The sequence below is a fragment of the Cinclus cinclus genome, chromosome 8 (assembly GCF_963662255.1).
Source record: "Cinclus cinclus chromosome 8, bCinCin1.1, whole genome shotgun sequence".
Lineage (NCBI taxonomy): Eukaryota > Metazoa > Chordata > Aves > Passeriformes > Cinclidae > Cinclus > Cinclus cinclus.
Genome location: NC_085053.1, coordinates 1041763 through 1057983, shown reverse-complemented (window position 1 = coordinate 1057983; position 16221 = coordinate 1041763). Strand labels below are relative to the sequence as shown.

Here is a 16221-nt window from a genome sequence, read left to right as displayed (position 1 = left end):
GCGGAAGCGGAACAGGAAGCGGCGCCGGCGCTGCCCGGTACCGGGGGAAGTGCGGGCACGCCGCACCCGCCGCGTCCTTGGGGACGCGCCGGGGACACGCCGAGAACCGGGAGACCGCGCCCCGGCGGTGCGGTAGCGCGGGGCGGGGATAACGGGCAGGGCGCGGGGAGGGGGAGAGGGAAGCGGCACCGGTAAGGGTGACATGCTGGGTCCCGAGCGGGGCCGGCAGCGGGTGACCGGCGCCCGCCTCCCGCAGGCCGCCTCCCGTCGCCATGCCGAGCCCCCGGAGCAGCCGCGAGCGACGCGCCGGCGGCAGCGGCGGCCGCCTGGAGTTCCTGTCCCTGAGCCAGCGCGGGCCCGCCGCCCCCGACAGCCCCTCCCGCCGCAGGGAGTCCGCCGGTGCCGCGGCCGCCCCGCTGCCCGAGGAGGACTGCATGAAGCTGAACCCGTCCTTCGTGGGCATCGCTCTCAGCTCCCTGCTCGCCATCGACCTCTGGGCCTCCAAGCGCCTGGGGGTGTGCGCTGGAGAGGGCTCGGCCTGGGGCAGCGCCCGCCCCCTCATGAAGGTCATCGAGGTGTCGGGCCATGGCATCCCGTGGCTGCTCGGCACCTTCTACGGGCTCTGCCAGAGTGACAGCTCGGCGGCCAGGGAGGTGCTGCTCAACCTCCTCTTCGGTGAGGCGGGGGGCTTGCCCCGGGGCTGTGCAGGGAAGGGGGGACCCGAGAAATGGGGCAGAACTGGGTAAGCCTAAGACCTGAGAGCACCGGCTGGTTTTGAGCAACCAGTGCAGGCTCATCTGGGATGCCTGGTAGCAGTGGGAGTGACCATGCAGCTTAAAAGTGTGGTGGCACCAGCACGACTCGTCTTTCACAGGTGCAGCCATGCATTGGGAAACTCCCGACAGCTAAACTGCTCCTGCAGTTACAAAACGCTCTGGGGGCTGAAAGCTCTCTCAGCTCCTCAAGCTAGTCTCAACAGCGCATTCCAGGTGCAGATGCCTAGTGTTGAGACACCAGCACTTTTCCTGAAAAGCTGCTCTGGCACACAGACGTTCACCCTTGGCTCCCTGCAGGCAATGCCTTTGTTGATTGATCTGTACCAACCAGTGAGGAAACTTGGTTTAAAGCATGAATTTTAATCTTGCATGGTGTAGTATTTTGCACACACAGAGTAGCCTAGGTATATTTAAGGGGATTCATTTTTGGTTATTTAGAAACTGTAATAGCTCAAAAGCACCAGATCTTCTCAGATTCCTTGTTGCTACTCTTGTATTAGGTTGCAAATCATTAGGATCTCATGCTTAGAATCTGAATTGAAATTTGCTTGGTGGGAAACACAGCTTTGTGCATCTTTCTCATCCAGCAGCACATGGTTAAATTATAGCCCCACAGCAGAGCTGTGGGAAGAGATCTGGGTGCCTCCAGCCTAACCTCTGCTCCAAGATCTGTCCCAGCACCACGGCCTTGTGCTCTAGGCAAGAGCCACCCACCTCTCTTGGATTGCAGCACCCGTGTGGGGAAGGAGGATTCCCTTGTGTCCAACTTGAATCTCCAATATCCTGTGTAGGAGAAAAAACCATTGATCTAGTTTTGCATGTTGGGGGGGGGGGGGAAAAATTGTTCTTAAATGATTAACCAAAGGAAATGAAGTGACCAAAAGATTGGTGTCCAGATACAAGTCTTAGGACAAACAGAAGTTGGTCTCTTACACAACAAGAAGTAGCCCTGGCTGTGGGTGCTGAGCTAAGCTGAGCTAACAGATGGAGAAAGCACCCTGTTCCCTACATGAGAAGCTGCTCTTGCCAAATACTGTCTGAACACTTTTTCACAAGTACTTTGCCTCTTCTATCAAAACAGCCTTCAGCTCTCAGGTGGCAAGCCACCATAAATTATCCTTTATTCATCTCTTGAGAACCAGAGCAGGGTTAACTTTTCCCCCAGAAACAGGGAGAAGCCAGACCCCAGGAACCCTGGCACCACACCAACTCTGTGCATTTCCCACTGACCTGTGCTGAAGTGGAGTGGGTTGATCATTCACCCAGTCAGTTTGACCCTGGTCACGAGGGCAGACAGAGCAATGCAGAGTCAGCACTGCCAGGAAGGGAGCTGTGGGGACTTAATGACTGCTGCCTTCAGATTAAGGAGCAGATCGAACCCCAAGTCATGGCAAGATCCGATTTTGCACAGAGGGAAAATGGGCTGAGCGTTGTGGGCTGTGGCAGGCCAAGGGTCTGGTGGTGCAGGAAGGGTGTGTGCAGAGGAGCAGAGGTTGAAGATGTGCTCATTGTGCTGCACAAGGCCAAGAGCAGGTGTGTGCTGTGCTCTCCCAGCCATGGGGGAAAACACCACCTTGAGGCAGCTTTGACAGCCGAGGGCTCCCTCAGCTGATTACTGTGCTTTCAGTAACCCCTTTCCTGTCTCTCCCAGTGTTGTTGGCTCCTTTAGTTGATGGTTGTGCTTTCAGTAACCCTGTTCCTGTCTCTCCCAGCACTGCTGGCTCCTTTAGCTGATGGTTGTGTTTTCAGTAGCACTGTTCCTACTGCTGGCTCCCTCAGCTGATGGTTGCGTTTTCAGTAACCCCTTTCCTGTCTTTCCCAGCACTGCTGGCTCCCTCAGCTCATGGCTGTGCTTTCAGTAACCCCGTTCCTGTCTCTTCCAACACTGCTGGCTCCTTTAGCTGATGGTTGTGCTTTCAGTAACCCTGTTCTGTCTCTCCCAGCGTTGCTGCTGGACCTGGTGATGGTGGCAGTGGTGAAGGGGCTCGTCAGGCGGCCACGGCCCATGCACAACAAGATGGACATGTTCGTCACCATCTCTGTGGACAAGTACTCCTTCCCCTCGGGCCATGCCACCAGGGCTGCTCTGGTCTGCCGTTTCGTCCTGCGCCACCTGGTCCTGGCCGTGCCGCTGCGGGTGCTCGTGGTGCTCTGGGCTCTCATCGTCAGCATCTCCCGGGTCATGCTGGGCAGGCACAACATGACGGACGTGCTCTTCGGGCTGCTGCTGGGCTACGCGCTGTACGGCGTGGTGGAGCACTGCTGGCTGTCCCCGGCCACCGCGCCCGCCCTCTTCGCATTCTGGAGCCACTGACTTGGGCACAAAGCAGAGCTGAGCATGCACAGGGAGAGGATCCTGGCACTTGAACTGGCATCCTAAACCCCATCGGTCCTGGCAAGACTTCTCCACGAGCGGTGCTGCAGGCTCTGGGGCCCGCACTCAGTTGTCTGGTGCTGTGCTGTCAGGCAGGGTCTGCGCTGAGTGTTCTCTGGTGACCAAAAGCAGGCTCTGCAGAGCCTGGGGAGGGCTCAGCACACCCATCTGGCAACTCGCTGCTAATACTGTGAATCTGCATGCTCTCACTGGGCACCTGCAATAGCCCATGGTGTATGTGGTAGCTGTGACTTTGCAGAGGTTTCTCTACAATCACCCCTGTATCTGTAGCCTATAAATACACTGATCATGCTGCTGTCATAAGCATACCCTGCACAACCTGCTCTACAGCACCTGAGTGGAGGGGACCCACGGGGGTGTCTCCTCAGGGTTACACAGATCTTTGCCTCCCTAAGCAACTTCTTCCCTATTGCTCCCAATTTAAGTGCTGCACTAAGGCTAGATGTTGAGCATGTGTCTCCCAGAGCTATGGGGAAAGTACAGTGGCAGTAAAGGGTTGATCATCCAGTGGGAAGCAGCTCCCAGCAGCAGCCTGCTCCTGAAGCTCTTGTCCCGAGCTTCCCAGATCCTTTTTCCCTCCACAGGATTTTCGGTTTCTCAGGGGGTACAATGCATTCACAGCAATTCCTGATCAACAGCATATTCCAGGCTGCAGAGAGAGTCTTGCAGAGCCAGCCCCTTCCCACAGCCCAGAAATACACCCAGCCCCAGGTCTGAGCCTTGCTTGCACCTCCTGCAGCAAGTGGCCCTGGCTGTGCCAATTGCCACCACAGCTCCCTGTGCTCCAGGCAGGCTGGCTCTCCTCCCTTGGTACTGCTGGCAGCCTGTTTTCCACAGGGGGCTGCTGGTCCTTGGCAGGAGAAGACCACAAGGAGCCTGGTCTCCTTAATAAAGAGCTGGGGCCGAGACTGAGCCAGAAAACCACAGAATACACTTCATCAGGGACCACAGCCAAGCAGGGAGTGAGGGCTCTAGACTGAGCTCAAATAATCAGCTTAAACAGTGCCCCTGGTATGTGTGTAGAGGGATTGGGCCCAGGTGAGGCTCTTAGTGGTCACTGAGGTCTGTTAGTGCACTCAAGCCCTGGAAAACACTAATTAAGTTGTATTAGGACCAGGCAGTGTTTAACTGTGCTGTTGTCCTGGGTGGAGTGTGCAGGAGCAGCCTGATGGCTGCTGGTATGAGCACCCTGTCACTGCCAGTTGTACAGGGGCTGAAATTAAGTGCTTGATATGACAGAGTCCCCCTGGAGCTGAGCCCTGACCCTCTGACAGGGTGAGCCAGCAAACCTTCCAGGTCTGGGTTGGTGCTGCAGTGACAAAAAAATAATCCCCTGGGTTGCACTGTATGCCTGGCAGCCAGCTAGGCCAGTCTGGCATTTGCACAGGACTCTGGCCAGCCCTCCTACCCCTAGGCAGAGGCCAGCCCTGTGGTGGGAACGCAAGCAGGTGACATACTCCAAGTGGGCAGGGCTTGTTGTGCTGTGCTAAACATTTGCTCTACCTTTTCCAAAACAGTATGGTTTTTGTCTGTTCTTAGAGCTGTTGGGGTCTTCCTCTCTACATCTTGGAGGGTACAGCAGCAACCTGTCCATCTGTGGCTCCCACACGCGTGTGCCAAAAAATTGGTCTTGACTCATTTGTATAACACTCCATGAGGTCCTGATAGTCCCCACCATCAGCACTGCACAGCCCTGCTGGGTCACCAGGCTGCCTGGCCACCCTCCCACCTCTTCTATGCTTCTCCAGCTCCCCCAGAGAGACCTTCGCTCTCCTTCCATGCTTGTCACTTGTCACTGCTCCTCCAAGCATGGATGCAACCCACCAATAGGACAGAAGAGCTTTCTGCTCCACTTGTCCCATGGCATTTTTGCCCACTATGGAAGCCCAGAGCAGACACTACGGAAGACACTGCTGTGCACACTGCATCCTGGATGCTTGCCAGGTATGAGAAACTCTGAATTTCCACAGATGCCAACCAACCAAATACCAACCTAGTCCAAAATACCATGGCATGACCCTGGTGCCTGAGAGCATTGTTTGTCTGTACTGAGTCCAGCTACAGCAGGGTAAAGTCCAGAGCTGTGCAGTGTCCTGTAGGGAGAAGGGCAAATTCAGAGGCAACCTGCACAGAGGTTTCATAGCACAGCAGAGCAGTGGAGAGCTCACGTGTACCTGTTGCCCTTGGGCAGTCTGTGCAGAGCTTGCAGAAGAGCCAGAAGCCAGCTGACAGCAGAGCAGGAAGAGTAGCACTGCCAGTGCTGCCACATCTCCATTCCTGTGCTGATCTCTTGCTTGGTAAGATGCTTTTGATGCTTTTTGACAGAGTGTGGGTTGGCAGCTCAGCACCTCTGCCCCAGGCAGAGATCAGCCCTTGCTGACAGCAAAAGACAAAAAGCTTTATTAAGCTTACTGCAAACATACTATGGGTTTTAGAAGGTTAAAATAATTTCAGCTGTAGAGCTTGGCCCCTCTGCCTTGCTCAGCTCTACGGCAAAGTTCTCTGCATACGGAAGAGCAAATTTCCCCAGCAAGCCTCAGGGGCTGTCTGGCTGTGATTGTGCCAGGAGCCAGCAGCGAGTTGGGATCCACCCGGTCTGTGCCTCCTGCTGTGAGGGGCAACCTTTTCCTTACTGATCTCGCCACCCTCGCACCAAGAGTGTGGTGCTCCTCACACCGGGGTTCCACAGGCCCCAAGGATTTTGTTTGTTTCGGAGTAAGCCGTGGCTATAGGGACACTGTGCCAACATGCCCAGCCCAGGGACACAGAGGATGTGGGTGACACAGTGCCAGCTGCCACTGGAGCAGCCGGAGCCGTGTGTCACCCGGCTACCAGAATTACCGGGCGTGGGCTAATCCTGATAATCCTACGGTAAAAGTTCAGAGCAGCGTTTGTTTACTAAACACGCAACCACGAGGAGCGGCTGCGTGTCCGTGTCCCGCGCAGCGCCTGCGATGGCTCAGGCTGCTGGAGCAGCCATGCAGGCAGCCGGGAACCGTCCAGCTCCTGGCTTCTTCTCCCCTCCATCCTGGACCAGCCAGCTCCTGACCTCCTTTCCCCTCCGGCCTGGACCCAGCCGGTTCCTGGCTTCCTTTCCTCGCCCGTGGGAGGAGTGACGGAGGGGGACGCCCCGCTCCCGAACGCTGCGCGCCATAATGCTGGGCCGCGCTCCGGCGTCACGGGCTGGGGCAGCTCGGCCGGGACCCTCGTCCTGCTCCGTGCCTGCCGCCAGCCTTCCCTGGGCTGCTCGTCCCACGGCCGCAGGTCGGTGAAGGGTGTCCCCCGAGCTGCCACCGGGACGGCAGTACAGGAGTCTCCCCGGGGAAGGGAGAGGGCAAAGGGCAGGCGGAGGGGTTGTCACCCACCTGGGAGGGAGCCGTGGGTTCCCACATTACGGCGCAGCACTCCACCGCCGGGACCTGGTGTGGGCGGAGAGATTTTGAGGCTCCCTGACACTCGGTAGGATTTCTTAAGGCTGCCAGAGGCAACACCCCCAGCACCGGCCAGGTCCACGCCTGGTGGGGGACAGCAGTGGCTTTGCAACCCCAGACACATTTTCGGAGAGGCTGCTTCTCTTGCCTAGGACCTCTTTGGTGCACTAGAGTCAAAATCTTGCACACTCCAGGCCGCTCAGCCCCGCTGTCCGACGCTGTCCCCGGGCAGACCCGGCGGTGGAGCGCAGCATGGCAAAGAAGGTGGCCATCATCGGCGGGGGCAGCAGCGGGCTGTGCGCCATCAAAGCCTGCCTCCAGGAGGGGTTGGAGCCCGTCTGCTTCGAGAGGACTGGCGACATCGGAGGCCTCTGGAGGTTTGAGGTAAACCCTGCTGGCCACGTGTTCTGTTTGGGGTCAGTACGGTGATCCTCGGTGGCTGGTGGGGTGGCAACCGGCCACAGTGGGATCCTCTGGGTGACACTGAAGGCAGGGACTCCATGAAAAGGAGCATCTGATCAGCCCCAGCCATCCTTCCCCATCCTTGCCCAGGCAGCGCTGAGCTGTGCCTCGCCCCCACAGGAGTGCCCCGAGGACGGCCGTGCCAGCATCTACCGCTCCGTCATCATCAACACCTCCAAGGAGATGATGTGCTTCAGCGACTTCCCCATCCCCGAGGACTTCCCCAACTACATGCACAACTCCAAGATCATGGAGTACTTCCGCATGTACGCCCAGCACTTCGACCTGCTGCGCCACATCCGCTTCAGGGTGAGAGCTGGGGCCCGAGGGGGAGGTGGCAGTGGCAATGGGGGGCACAGGGTGCCTGACACCGCTCCCCCTGTGCCCAGACCAGCGTGTGCCGCGTGTCCAAGCGCCCCGACTTTGCCAGCAGCGGGCAGTGGGAGGTGGTGACGGAGAGTGAGGGCAAGCAGGAGGCAGCCGTCTTCGACGCCGTGCTGGTGTGCAGTGGGCACCACACCGACGCACATCTCCCGCTCAGCTCCTTCCCAGGTACTGCCCTGGACACTGGCACAAGGAGACACTCTTGAAAGTTAGTCCGTGCCACCCCTATTCTCCCTGCTGCTTCCCTTCCTGGCCCCAGCATTTCTCTGCCTTGCTTTGATTCCAGGAGTGCTCCTGTGTTTGCCAGGAGTGGTTTGGTGGGGCAAGGGAACATCTCCAGTCTTTAGGGGGGAGATCCTCCAACCTGGCACCAGGAAGCCAAGCATCCTTCCTCCTTGCTCACAGGAATTGAGAAGTTCAAGGGCCGCTACCTCCACAGCCGAGACTACAAGGATGCTCAGGCTTTCACAAACAAAAGGGTTGTTGTCATCGGGATCGGGAATTCGGGATCAGATCTGGCTGTGGAGATCAGCCAAACAGCCCAGCAGGTAAGCAGGAGTAGAGTCCCAGCAGGCAGGACTGTCCCTGTGAGGCACTGTCAGCCCCACAGGGACACCAGGACCAAGGCACTTGCACAGCTGCTGCTCTGTGCCAGCACTCGCTGTGTGACAGTGCTGGCTCCTGCCAACCCCAGCTGCCAGGCAACTGAGACTTGGTCCCACTCCCCTGCAAGGTGCTAGACAGCAGCTCCCTCTGCCCTAGAGGTCTTTACCAGCACTTGGGCAGCAAAAAGCAGAGTGATCCCAGGGCAAGGGCATGTTCCCTGCAGGGAAGCCCTTCCAGGACCATCACTGCCCTCAGTGATGATTCTTCTTCCTTGTCTAGGTCTTCCTCAGCACCCGCCGTGGTGCGTGGATCCTCAACCGTGTTGGAGATCAGGGTTACCCGATTGACACCATCTTAACCACTCGCTTGAAGAGATTCCTGCAGGAGCTGCTCAGCTTATCCATGGCATGTGACTACATGGAGAAAAAGCTGAATGCCAGGTTCGACCACTCACGTTATGGCCTGAAGCCAAAGCACAGGTATCAGCAAACACTCCCCCCGCCCAGAAGGGATTGTCTGTCTTCTTCTGTGTGCTGCCCAGCTTCGCCGTTCTGTGCTCCCTGTGCTTGGACTGGGTTATTAGTTTTGTTGTGCCCAGGCAAAGCTTGAGGGAGCTACCACTGCCCCTTCCAAGGACTCTTGGAGACTCCAACAGTACAGGGGCAGCTGCCAAACATCCCTGGGGATGAGCATTCCCAGAGCAGGGAGCAGCAGCTGGAGCGGGACACTGAGCAGAAACACTCCCTTCCTAGTGCCCTAATGGTTCCTTGCACCTTCCAGGGTCTTTCACCAGCACCCGACCATCAACGATGACCTGCCCAACCGCATTATTTCAGGCAGGGTGCGGGTGAAGCCAAACATCCAGGAGTTCACGGAGACGTCTGCCATCTTTGAGGATGGCACCAGGGAAGATGTCGATGCCGTGGTTTTTGCCACAGGATACAGCTTCTCCTTCCCATTCCTCGAGGGCTGCGTGAAGGTGGTGGAGAACCAGATTTCCCTCTACAAATATGTGTTTCCCCCTGACCTGGAGAAGCCGACGCTGGCTTTCATTGGCCTCATCCAGCCCCTGGGTGCTATCATGCCCATCTCAGAGCTCCAGTGTCGCTGGGCCACCCGTGTCTTCAAAGGTAAGTTAGGCAAACCTGCCCTATGGATGCAGCCCTGGAGTGAGTGCAGATGGTGCCCAGCCATGTTGAGAAGGCAGCAGCTGGTTGTGCCATCCTGGCCATGGTGATGGCATGGCTACTTTGCGGCTCTCACTGTGAGATGGTCTCTTCTCTGAGAGGCACAGGGACATCCACACCCTGAGCTCCACGGGCTGCTCCTTTCCATCCCAAGGCACTCGGACATGCCTCAGGTGCCAGACCACACACCATGGCGGTGCTGGCAGAGGCACAGCACCAAAGCAAGGGCAGCACCACAGTGTCCTGTCTCATCCTCCCCAGGGCTGAATGAGCTGCCCCCACGGCATGACATGGAGGCTGACATTGAGCAGAAGAAAGAAGCGATGGCAAAGCGGTAAGATCCCTGTGGGAGCACCTTCAGCACAGCTGCTTATGGGCATCCATCCTGTCCCAAGCATGCCCTGGCACATTTGTGTGTGCCAGCAGAGGCCAGGGATGTGATTTGCCACACTACCCACAGTCCAGTCTGTCCAATACCACCTTTCTGGTGTGCAGGGCATATGCCAGCTCTGTTTCCAGCACCTACCTGCCCTCCCTCTCTGCCCGCAGGTACGTGAAGAGCCAGCGGCACACCATCCAGGTGGATTACATCCCTTACATGGACGAACTCGCCTGCCAGCTGGGGGTCAAGCCCAGCCTGCTCACGCTGTTCCTCACGGACCCCAGGCTGGCGGCAGAGGTGGCCTTCGGTCCCTGCACACCGTATCAGTACCGGCTGCGGGGCCCGGGCGCGTGGGCCGGTGCCAGGGCCGCCATCCTCACCCAGCGGCAGCGCATCCTCAAACCCCTGCAGACACGACATGTGGAAGAGAGCACCTCAGCCCCTGTCATTCCCCTAATCTTCAAGCTGGTTGGGGTGATGGCCATCCTGGCAGCTGCTTTTGCTTATTTGTAGGTGCCCTGCAAGCACAGGAAGGGAGGCTTTACAGTGTGCTGTGGGACTTGGTGTGCACCCCAGTGGTGGCAGAAACCTTCCTCTTGCCTGGCATGGCCCAGCTGTGACCACATGATGAGCTAGGGATGCACAGAACCTCCACAGCTGCCAAAATAATGCTTAGGCTCCTACTCTGCACCTCCCCTTCGGGAGTGCTGTTATGTACAGAGGAGGAAACACGGTCACTGCAGGCTAAATTCCAGTCCCTCTCAGCCAGCGCTCCAGGCTTTTCTGTCCCTTGTAACCCAGCTGTGCCAATTTTGCCATGCTCACCAGAGCTAAGCAGCAAAGGCACAGTACACTTGCTAAGTGGATAAATGCATTAAACAGCCAAGTGTTCGTCCTGTTACTGACACCATCATGACCACCTGTGTGCTGTGGGAATGCTCACAGGTTTGAGATCAGCCTTGTAGCACTGGCCCACTACAGCATGGGCTGATGTACACACATTCCATAGCAAGACAGCCTCTCCCAGGGTGTGTGCCACCACAGCGGGTCCTGGCGGTCACAGTGGCATGGCTCAGTGCCACCCTGGTCACCTGTACACAGCCCCTCTGGAAGGTGACTGGGCAGGCGGGGGACACAAAGTGGGTAAAGGATGGGAGTACTGTCCATCACATGCCTGGGTTGATCATGCCAGTGTTCCCCCCATCCCCTACGTTTGTTTTCCACACCACCGACTGCTAAAATCTGAAGTATAGCTACATCTCTGCCCTGCCCAAGAAGTCCTGGGGCAATGTCGGCATCATGAAACACTTACAGAACTCAGTGTACCTCTTGCAGAGGGCAGGCGCAATCCAGGAGGTGTGGCAGGGTGGTGGGGGGAACTTGTAGATCATGTCTGGAAGGTGTCATCTCTTGTGACGCCTCAGCCACCCACAGGAAACACAGGGATAGTCACCCCAAACCGAGCAGCACCAGGCAGCCTCCCTTGAGGGACACGCCTGGCTCTGCAACTCCTGGCCACAGCTTCTCCAGCACCCCTGCCACCACCACACCGTGGGATATGGCTGCCCAGAAAGTAGCCATCATTGGTGCCGGTGCCTCAGGCCTGTGTGCCCTGAAATGCTGCCTGGATGAGGGGCTGGAGCCCACCTGCTTTGAGAGGAGCAAGGACATCGGGGGGCTCTGGCGCTTTGAGGTAAGCCCCCTGCAGCCAGGCTGCTCTGTGGCAGCAGCACAGATGGGCTTGGGATTGGTCCTTGGCAGATACCAACACACCGCTCCCCTGCTTGGCAGCAGGCAGGTTTCAAAGGAGGACCACAGGAAAGTAAAACTGATTTGGCAGCGTGGTGCCAGCTGGTGTGCCAGGCACATAGGACAATTCCTGCTCATCAGCAGCAGGATGAAGCCTCCCCAAGGTCTTCACTTCATGGCTTGCTCCTCCAGCTCAGACTTTCCCTTCCCCATCTCTCCCTTCTTTGTCTCATCTGTGCCTTTCTCTGTTATTTTGCTCTTGGTCACTCACAGCCCTTTCCTACCTATCTTGTCCTATCTGACCCTACTGTCTGTCCCTGTCCTTGTCCTGCCCAGCCCTTTCCTGGAATCATGGTTGCTCCTCTTTCTGCCTCTGTGCCACTCACCTACACAGAGACACTACGTGCTGCCTTCTCTGTGCCTTGGCTCTCCCTGCGTTGGAACAATCCTGGAGCTCTTCTCTGCCCCCACCTAATCAGGCTGCTGACTTTTATCCTATGGATCCACCAACAAGATGACCAGTGTTCCCACCATGCCCTGATATGTGTGTGGGAGAACCCCGGGGGGGACACAGGTGGCACCATGCCAGTGGGGTCCAGGGTGGATCTGTCACAGTCTGCTGATTCTGCCTGTGATGGGTCAAGCACAGGGTTGGTGGAGCAGAACCAGAGCAGCAGCATCCAGCTGCCCAGGCTCAGACATGGTAAGCAGGAGCAACCACTCAGCAGGAAGCACTGGAGCTGGCTCCACAACCGGCAAGACCTGATGTGGCAGCCAGGGCAACAGCACCACAGGAGCTTTGGGAATGCACTACCTCATAGGGGCAAGGAGTGAAGGTGGGGAAACTGAGGCACAAGACCACCATTACCCCCTGTCACCACTGCCTGACTTCCACTAGTCCAGAGCTACATCCCTGTTTCTTGGGATGGGTGGCCTCAACCACAGGAGAGTGCTGGGTGCAGGGATGGGTGCTTCAAGGACCTGTGTCTTAATCCTGCACCCATGGGAGAAGTGCCAGGCAGGGCAGGCAGGCCTCCCCATCCTTGCCCAGGCAGCGCTGAGCTGTGCCTCGCCCCCACAGGAGTGCCCCGAGGACGGCCGTGCCAGCATCTACCGCTCCGTCATCATCAACACCTCCAAGGAGATGATGTGCTTCAGCGACTTCCCCATCCCCGAGGACTTCCCCAACTACATGCACAACTCCAAGATCATGGAGTACTTCCGCATGTACGCCCAGCACTTCGACCTGCTGCGCCACATCCGCTTCAGGGTGAGAGCTGGGGCCCGAGGGGGAGGTGGCAGTGGCAATGGGGGGCACAGGGTGCCTGACACCGCTCCCCCTGCGCCCAGACCAGCGTGTGCCGCGTGTCCAAGCGCCCCGACTTTGCCAGCAGCGGGCAGTGGGAGGTGGTGACGGAAAGTGAGGACAAGCAGGAGGCAGCCGTCTTCGACGCCGTGCTGGTGTGCAGTGGGCACCACACCGACGCACATCTCCCGCTCAGCTCCTTCCCAGGTACTGCCTGTGGGCTGCTCGCCTGCTCCCTGACATCCCTAAATGCCCTTGAGATTTAGGTGGCATTCCATGAGTGTCCAAAGCATCCTGCTGGCAGATGTCACTGCTGCTGGCGTGCTTCTCCCACCTGAGACAGGCTCCCTCTCCACATTGCTGGCCAAATACCTGCTGGGCTCTCCAGCTCCTCACCAAGGCTGGAGGGCTCAGCACTGGTGGTGGTTTTGCCTCTGGGCGCCAGGAGAAAATGCCTGGAGAGCTCTCAGCTATGGAGACCCTCTTTGCCTGGGGAACAGGCTGGAGCACACTTGTCACCAGGATCTGGTGAGATGGCACAGACCCTGCTTGTTCCTCTCTTGGCTGCATGGCACCAGACAGCACCTGCAGCAGAATTCTGGGATGGAAGCATGGAATTCTCCAGTCCAAGCCCTGCTCCAAGCCAGGCTGGTCCCAAAGCCAGAGCAGGATGCTCAGGGTTACGCTGAGAATCTTCCATACTGCTGATGCCACCACCTCTCTGGGCACCATCCCAGGGCTGCGTAACTCCTGTTGGTCACACTGGTCCTAGCTTGTTCCTAAAACACACCACCAGTCTGAACAGGGGGTAGCCACCCTCCTACTCCACATACCAGCCCAGCATGGCTTCCCTCTCTCTTCCAGGGTTGGAAAAGTTTGAGGGCTGCTACCTGCACAGCCGGGACTACAAGAGCCCTCAGTTCTTTTTGGGAAAACGGGTGGTCGTGGTTGGCATTGGGAATTCAGGCACTGACATCGCAGTGGAGCTGAGCCCTGCAGCCAAGCAGGTGTGATGGGAGAGCTCACTGGGATGGGACCCCAGAGGGCACCGATCATTCCCCACCATCCCCTGTGGGCTCCCCTCCCTCCAGCACCTGGCCACAAGCACACTTTCCACTCTCTCTGGGGATGGCCATTGTGGTCCCAGCAGCTCTGCTGCCTTCCCTGTCCCTGGAAGACAGCAGGGGCCCAGCCCAGGCTGAGGATTCTGCCGTGCCACTACCTCTCTTCACCTTCCTTCCAGGTTTTCCTCAGCACCAGGCGTGGGTCCTGGGTGCTGCACCGGCTGGCCAATAGTGGGTACCCCTTTGATTTCAGCTACATCAGTCGCTTCATGCAGCTCCTCCAGAACCTCCTGCCTCCAAATATCATCAGTTTCTTCTTGGAGCAGAAGCTGAATGCCCGCTTTGACCATGCGCTCTATGGCCTAAAACCCAAGCACCGGTGAGCGCCCCAGCAGCACCCCAGGTACCCGCTGCAGCAATGCACATCCCCCTGCCAGGACCTGAGTGAGGTCTGCCTGTGCCTTCTAGGATCCTTGACCAGCACCCGACCATCAACGATGACCTGCCCAACCGCATCATCTCGGGCAGGGTACGGGTGAAGCCGAACATCCAGGAGTTCACGGAGACGTCTGCCATCTTTGAGGATGGCACCAGGGAAGATGTCGATGCCGTGGTTTTTGCCACGGGATACAGCTTCTCTTTCCCGTTCCTCGAGGGCTTCAAGGTGATGGAGAACCAGATTTCCCTCTACAAATTTGTGTTCCCCCCTGACCTGGAGAAGCCGACGCTGGCTTTCATTGGCCTCGTCCAGCCCCTGGGTGCTATCATGCCCATCTCAGAGCTCCAGTGTCGCTGGGCCACCCGTGTCTTCAAAGGTAAGTCAGGGCAGTTTGGGGGATGCAGCTGGGCTCCCCCAGCCACGCCATGACTGAGTTGTTGCTGGCGGCATCCCCTCCTATGCTGCCTCTCTGCACTCACCTTTTTATCCTCCTTTTGCTTCTTCATGAGGACAAAACCCTGCTTTGCATTTTTCTACAACTATTGCACTGTTCTTTTCTTGGAGGGGCCACTAACTGGCCCTGTTGCCTGCAGCCACATTCTCCCTTTCCTTTCCTGCCGTTACTTTCCTTGCCCATGTCTCCCACTTTGCTCCTGACGTGGCAGCACATGCTAAAAACCCTACGTGCAAACAGTGGCCAGGCTAGGCTGCAGAGCCACCCAGACCACGGCAGGAGCACAGCCCACCCTCCATCTCCAGCCTCCTTTTGCCCAGGGCTGCAGAGCCTGCCGCCACCCACAGACATGCTGGCTGAAATCACACAAACCAAGCAGAGAATGGCTGAGCGGTAAGGCCGGTGCACAGCACCATCCTGCCACCCTCACCGCCGGCACCCCGTGTCAACCCCTCCTGCCCGCAGGTACGTGAAGAGCCAGCGGCACACCATCCAGGTGGATTACATCCCTTACATGGACGAACTCGCCTGCCAGCTGGGGGTCAAGCCCAGCCTGCTCACGCTGTTCCTCACGGACCCCAGGCTGGCGGCAGAGGTGGCCTTCGGTCCCTGCACACCGTATCAGTACCGGCTGCGGGGCCCGGGCGCGTGGGCCGGTGCCAGGGCCGCCATCCTCACCCAGCAGCAGCGCATGGTCAGGGCCTTGCAGCCTCGGCCCTGCGGCTGCCGTGCCCCTGCCAGCGCCGCGCCTCACGCCCTCACGGTGCTCTTCAGCATCACCGTGATTGTGGCCACCCTCCTCTACGTTTCGCTCTCTCCCTAGCCGAAAGGGAATGAGACTGGCGGGTCCTGCTGGCAATCTGCTCCTTTTTCCTTTGTGTGTGTGGTGTCTCGCTAGCTGCGCCGGAGCACGGAGCGAGTCGTTCCTTGAAGGTGCACGCTGCCCTGTTGCGCCTTCTGGGAACAGCTGCTCTGGGAACAGCTCCCGAAATCCCGGCCCGGCAGCCCCACGAGCTCTAGGGGAAACTGGGAACGTGCCCGAGCGGGGCGCCGCCGGAGAGGGCAATAAAGCAATAAAGCCTTGACCGGAGATCACAGTGCCTGGCTGCGCCAGTCTGCGAGGTCCACGCTGGGAACCCGGCCCCGCCCGACCCCAGCGCTGCCCGCAGCAGCCAACATGGCGGGTGGCCGGCGGCGGGGCCGCGGGCCGGGGGCGGGGCGCGGAGTGCGGCGGGGGCGGCTCAGAGCGCCCCGCAGCGGCCGGCGGGGGGTGGCGCCATCTTGGACGGAGGCGGAGAGCGGGGCGGCGGCGGCAGGTGGGGTCGGGCCGGGCCGGGCCGGGCCGGGCCCGGCCCGGGGATGGCGGGGCGGGTGTCACGGGTGGGTGTGAGGGTGGGTGGTTGTGAGGGTGGCGGCTCCCCGGGAGGCGGTGGGTGAGGCGTGGCTGCGCGTCCCCGCGGTGTAGCGGTGTCCCGGAGCCCGCCGCGGTGTGGACCCCGCGGGGCAGCCCCTCGGGAGGGCCCGGCACTGCCGGTGCGTCCCGCTCCTCCCCGGCGCCGTGGCAGAGCCGCGGGTGCCCGTGGGCC

General features: G+C 58.9%; 3 protein-coding genes across 4 annotated transcripts; all 3 read left to right on the top strand.

Annotated features, from left to right (window-relative positions):
* The first annotated feature begins 46 nt into the window (after window positions 1–46).
* On the top strand, window positions 47–3527 carry PLPP6 (phospholipid phosphatase 6). The gene is made up of 3 exons (XM_062497407.1): window positions 47–127; window positions 257–675; window positions 2720–3527. Exons 2-3 carry the CDS (start codon window positions 273–275, stop codon window positions 3088–3090), a joined length of 774 nt encoding a protein of 257 aa, XP_062353391.1. The 5' UTR covers window positions 47–127; window positions 257–272; the 3' UTR covers window positions 3091–3527.
* Window positions 3528–6839: 3312 nt separating this feature from the next.
* Window positions 6840–10406, top strand: LOC134047038 (flavin-containing monooxygenase 5-like). 2 transcript variants are annotated; one of them, XM_062497966.1, is made up of 9 exons: window positions 6849–6986; window positions 7185–7373; window positions 7454–7616; window positions 7854–7996; window positions 8334–8533; window positions 8835–9184; window positions 9503–9575; window positions 9702–9705; window positions 9801–10406. In XM_062497966.1, the coding sequence occupies exons 1-9, from the start codon at window positions 6855–6857 to the stop codon at window positions 10134–10136; spliced, it is 1590 nt and encodes a 529-aa protein (XP_062353950.1). In that variant the 5' UTR covers window positions 6849–6854; the 3' UTR covers window positions 10137–10406. The 2 variants fall into 2 exon arrangements, with proteins under 2 accessions (XP_062353949.1, XP_062353950.1); XM_062497965.1 differs by lacking the exon at window positions 9702–9705 and having other exon boundaries at window positions 6840–6986; window positions 9791–10406.
* Window positions 10407–11172: 766 nt separating this feature from the next.
* Window positions 11173–15476, top strand: LOC134046501 (flavin-containing monooxygenase 5-like). Its single transcript, XM_062497022.1, has 8 exons — window positions 11173–11316; window positions 12454–12642; window positions 12723–12885; window positions 13543–13685; window positions 13922–14121; window positions 14211–14557; window positions 14956–15028; window positions 15101–15476. The coding sequence occupies exons 1-8, from the start codon at window positions 11182–11184 to the stop codon at window positions 15456–15458; spliced, it is 1608 nt and encodes a 535-aa protein (XP_062353006.1). The 5' UTR covers window positions 11173–11181; the 3' UTR covers window positions 15459–15476.
* The last annotated feature ends 745 nt before the right edge of the window (window positions 15477–16221 follow it).

Excerpts from the sequence above, each read along its gene's own strand:
- PLPP6 (XM_062497407.1), top strand. The coding sequence starts at position 273 with ATGCCGAGCCCCCGGAGCAGCCGCGAGCGACGCGCCGGCGGCAGCGGC. Across the intron at positions 676-2,719 it reads GCTGCTCAACCTCCTCTTCG|CGTTGCTGCTGGACCTGGTG; the intron begins GTGAGGCGGGGG and ends TGTCTCTCCCAG.
- LOC134047038 (XM_062497965.1), top strand. The coding sequence starts at position 6,855 with ATGGCAAAGAAGGTGGCCATCATCGGCGGGGGCAGCAGCGGGCTGTGC. Across the intron at positions 7,374-7,453 it reads TGCGCCACATCCGCTTCAGG|ACCAGCGTGTGCCGCGTGTC; the intron begins GTGAGAGCTGGG and ends CCCTGTGCCCAG. Across the intron at positions 7,997-8,333 it reads TCAGCCAAACAGCCCAGCAG|GTCTTCCTCAGCACCCGCCG; the intron begins GTAAGCAGGAGT and ends TTCCTTGTCTAG.
- LOC134046501 (XM_062497022.1), top strand. The coding sequence starts at position 11,182 with ATGGCTGCCCAGAAAGTAGCCATCATTGGTGCCGGTGCCTCAGGCCTG. Across the intron at positions 12,886-13,542 it reads CCCGCTCAGCTCCTTCCCAG|GGTTGGAAAAGTTTGAGGGC; the intron begins GTACTGCCTGTG and ends TCTCTCTTCCAG. Across the intron at positions 14,122-14,210 it reads GGCCTAAAACCCAAGCACCG|GATCCTTGACCAGCACCCGA; the intron begins GTGAGCGCCCCA and ends TGTGCCTTCTAG.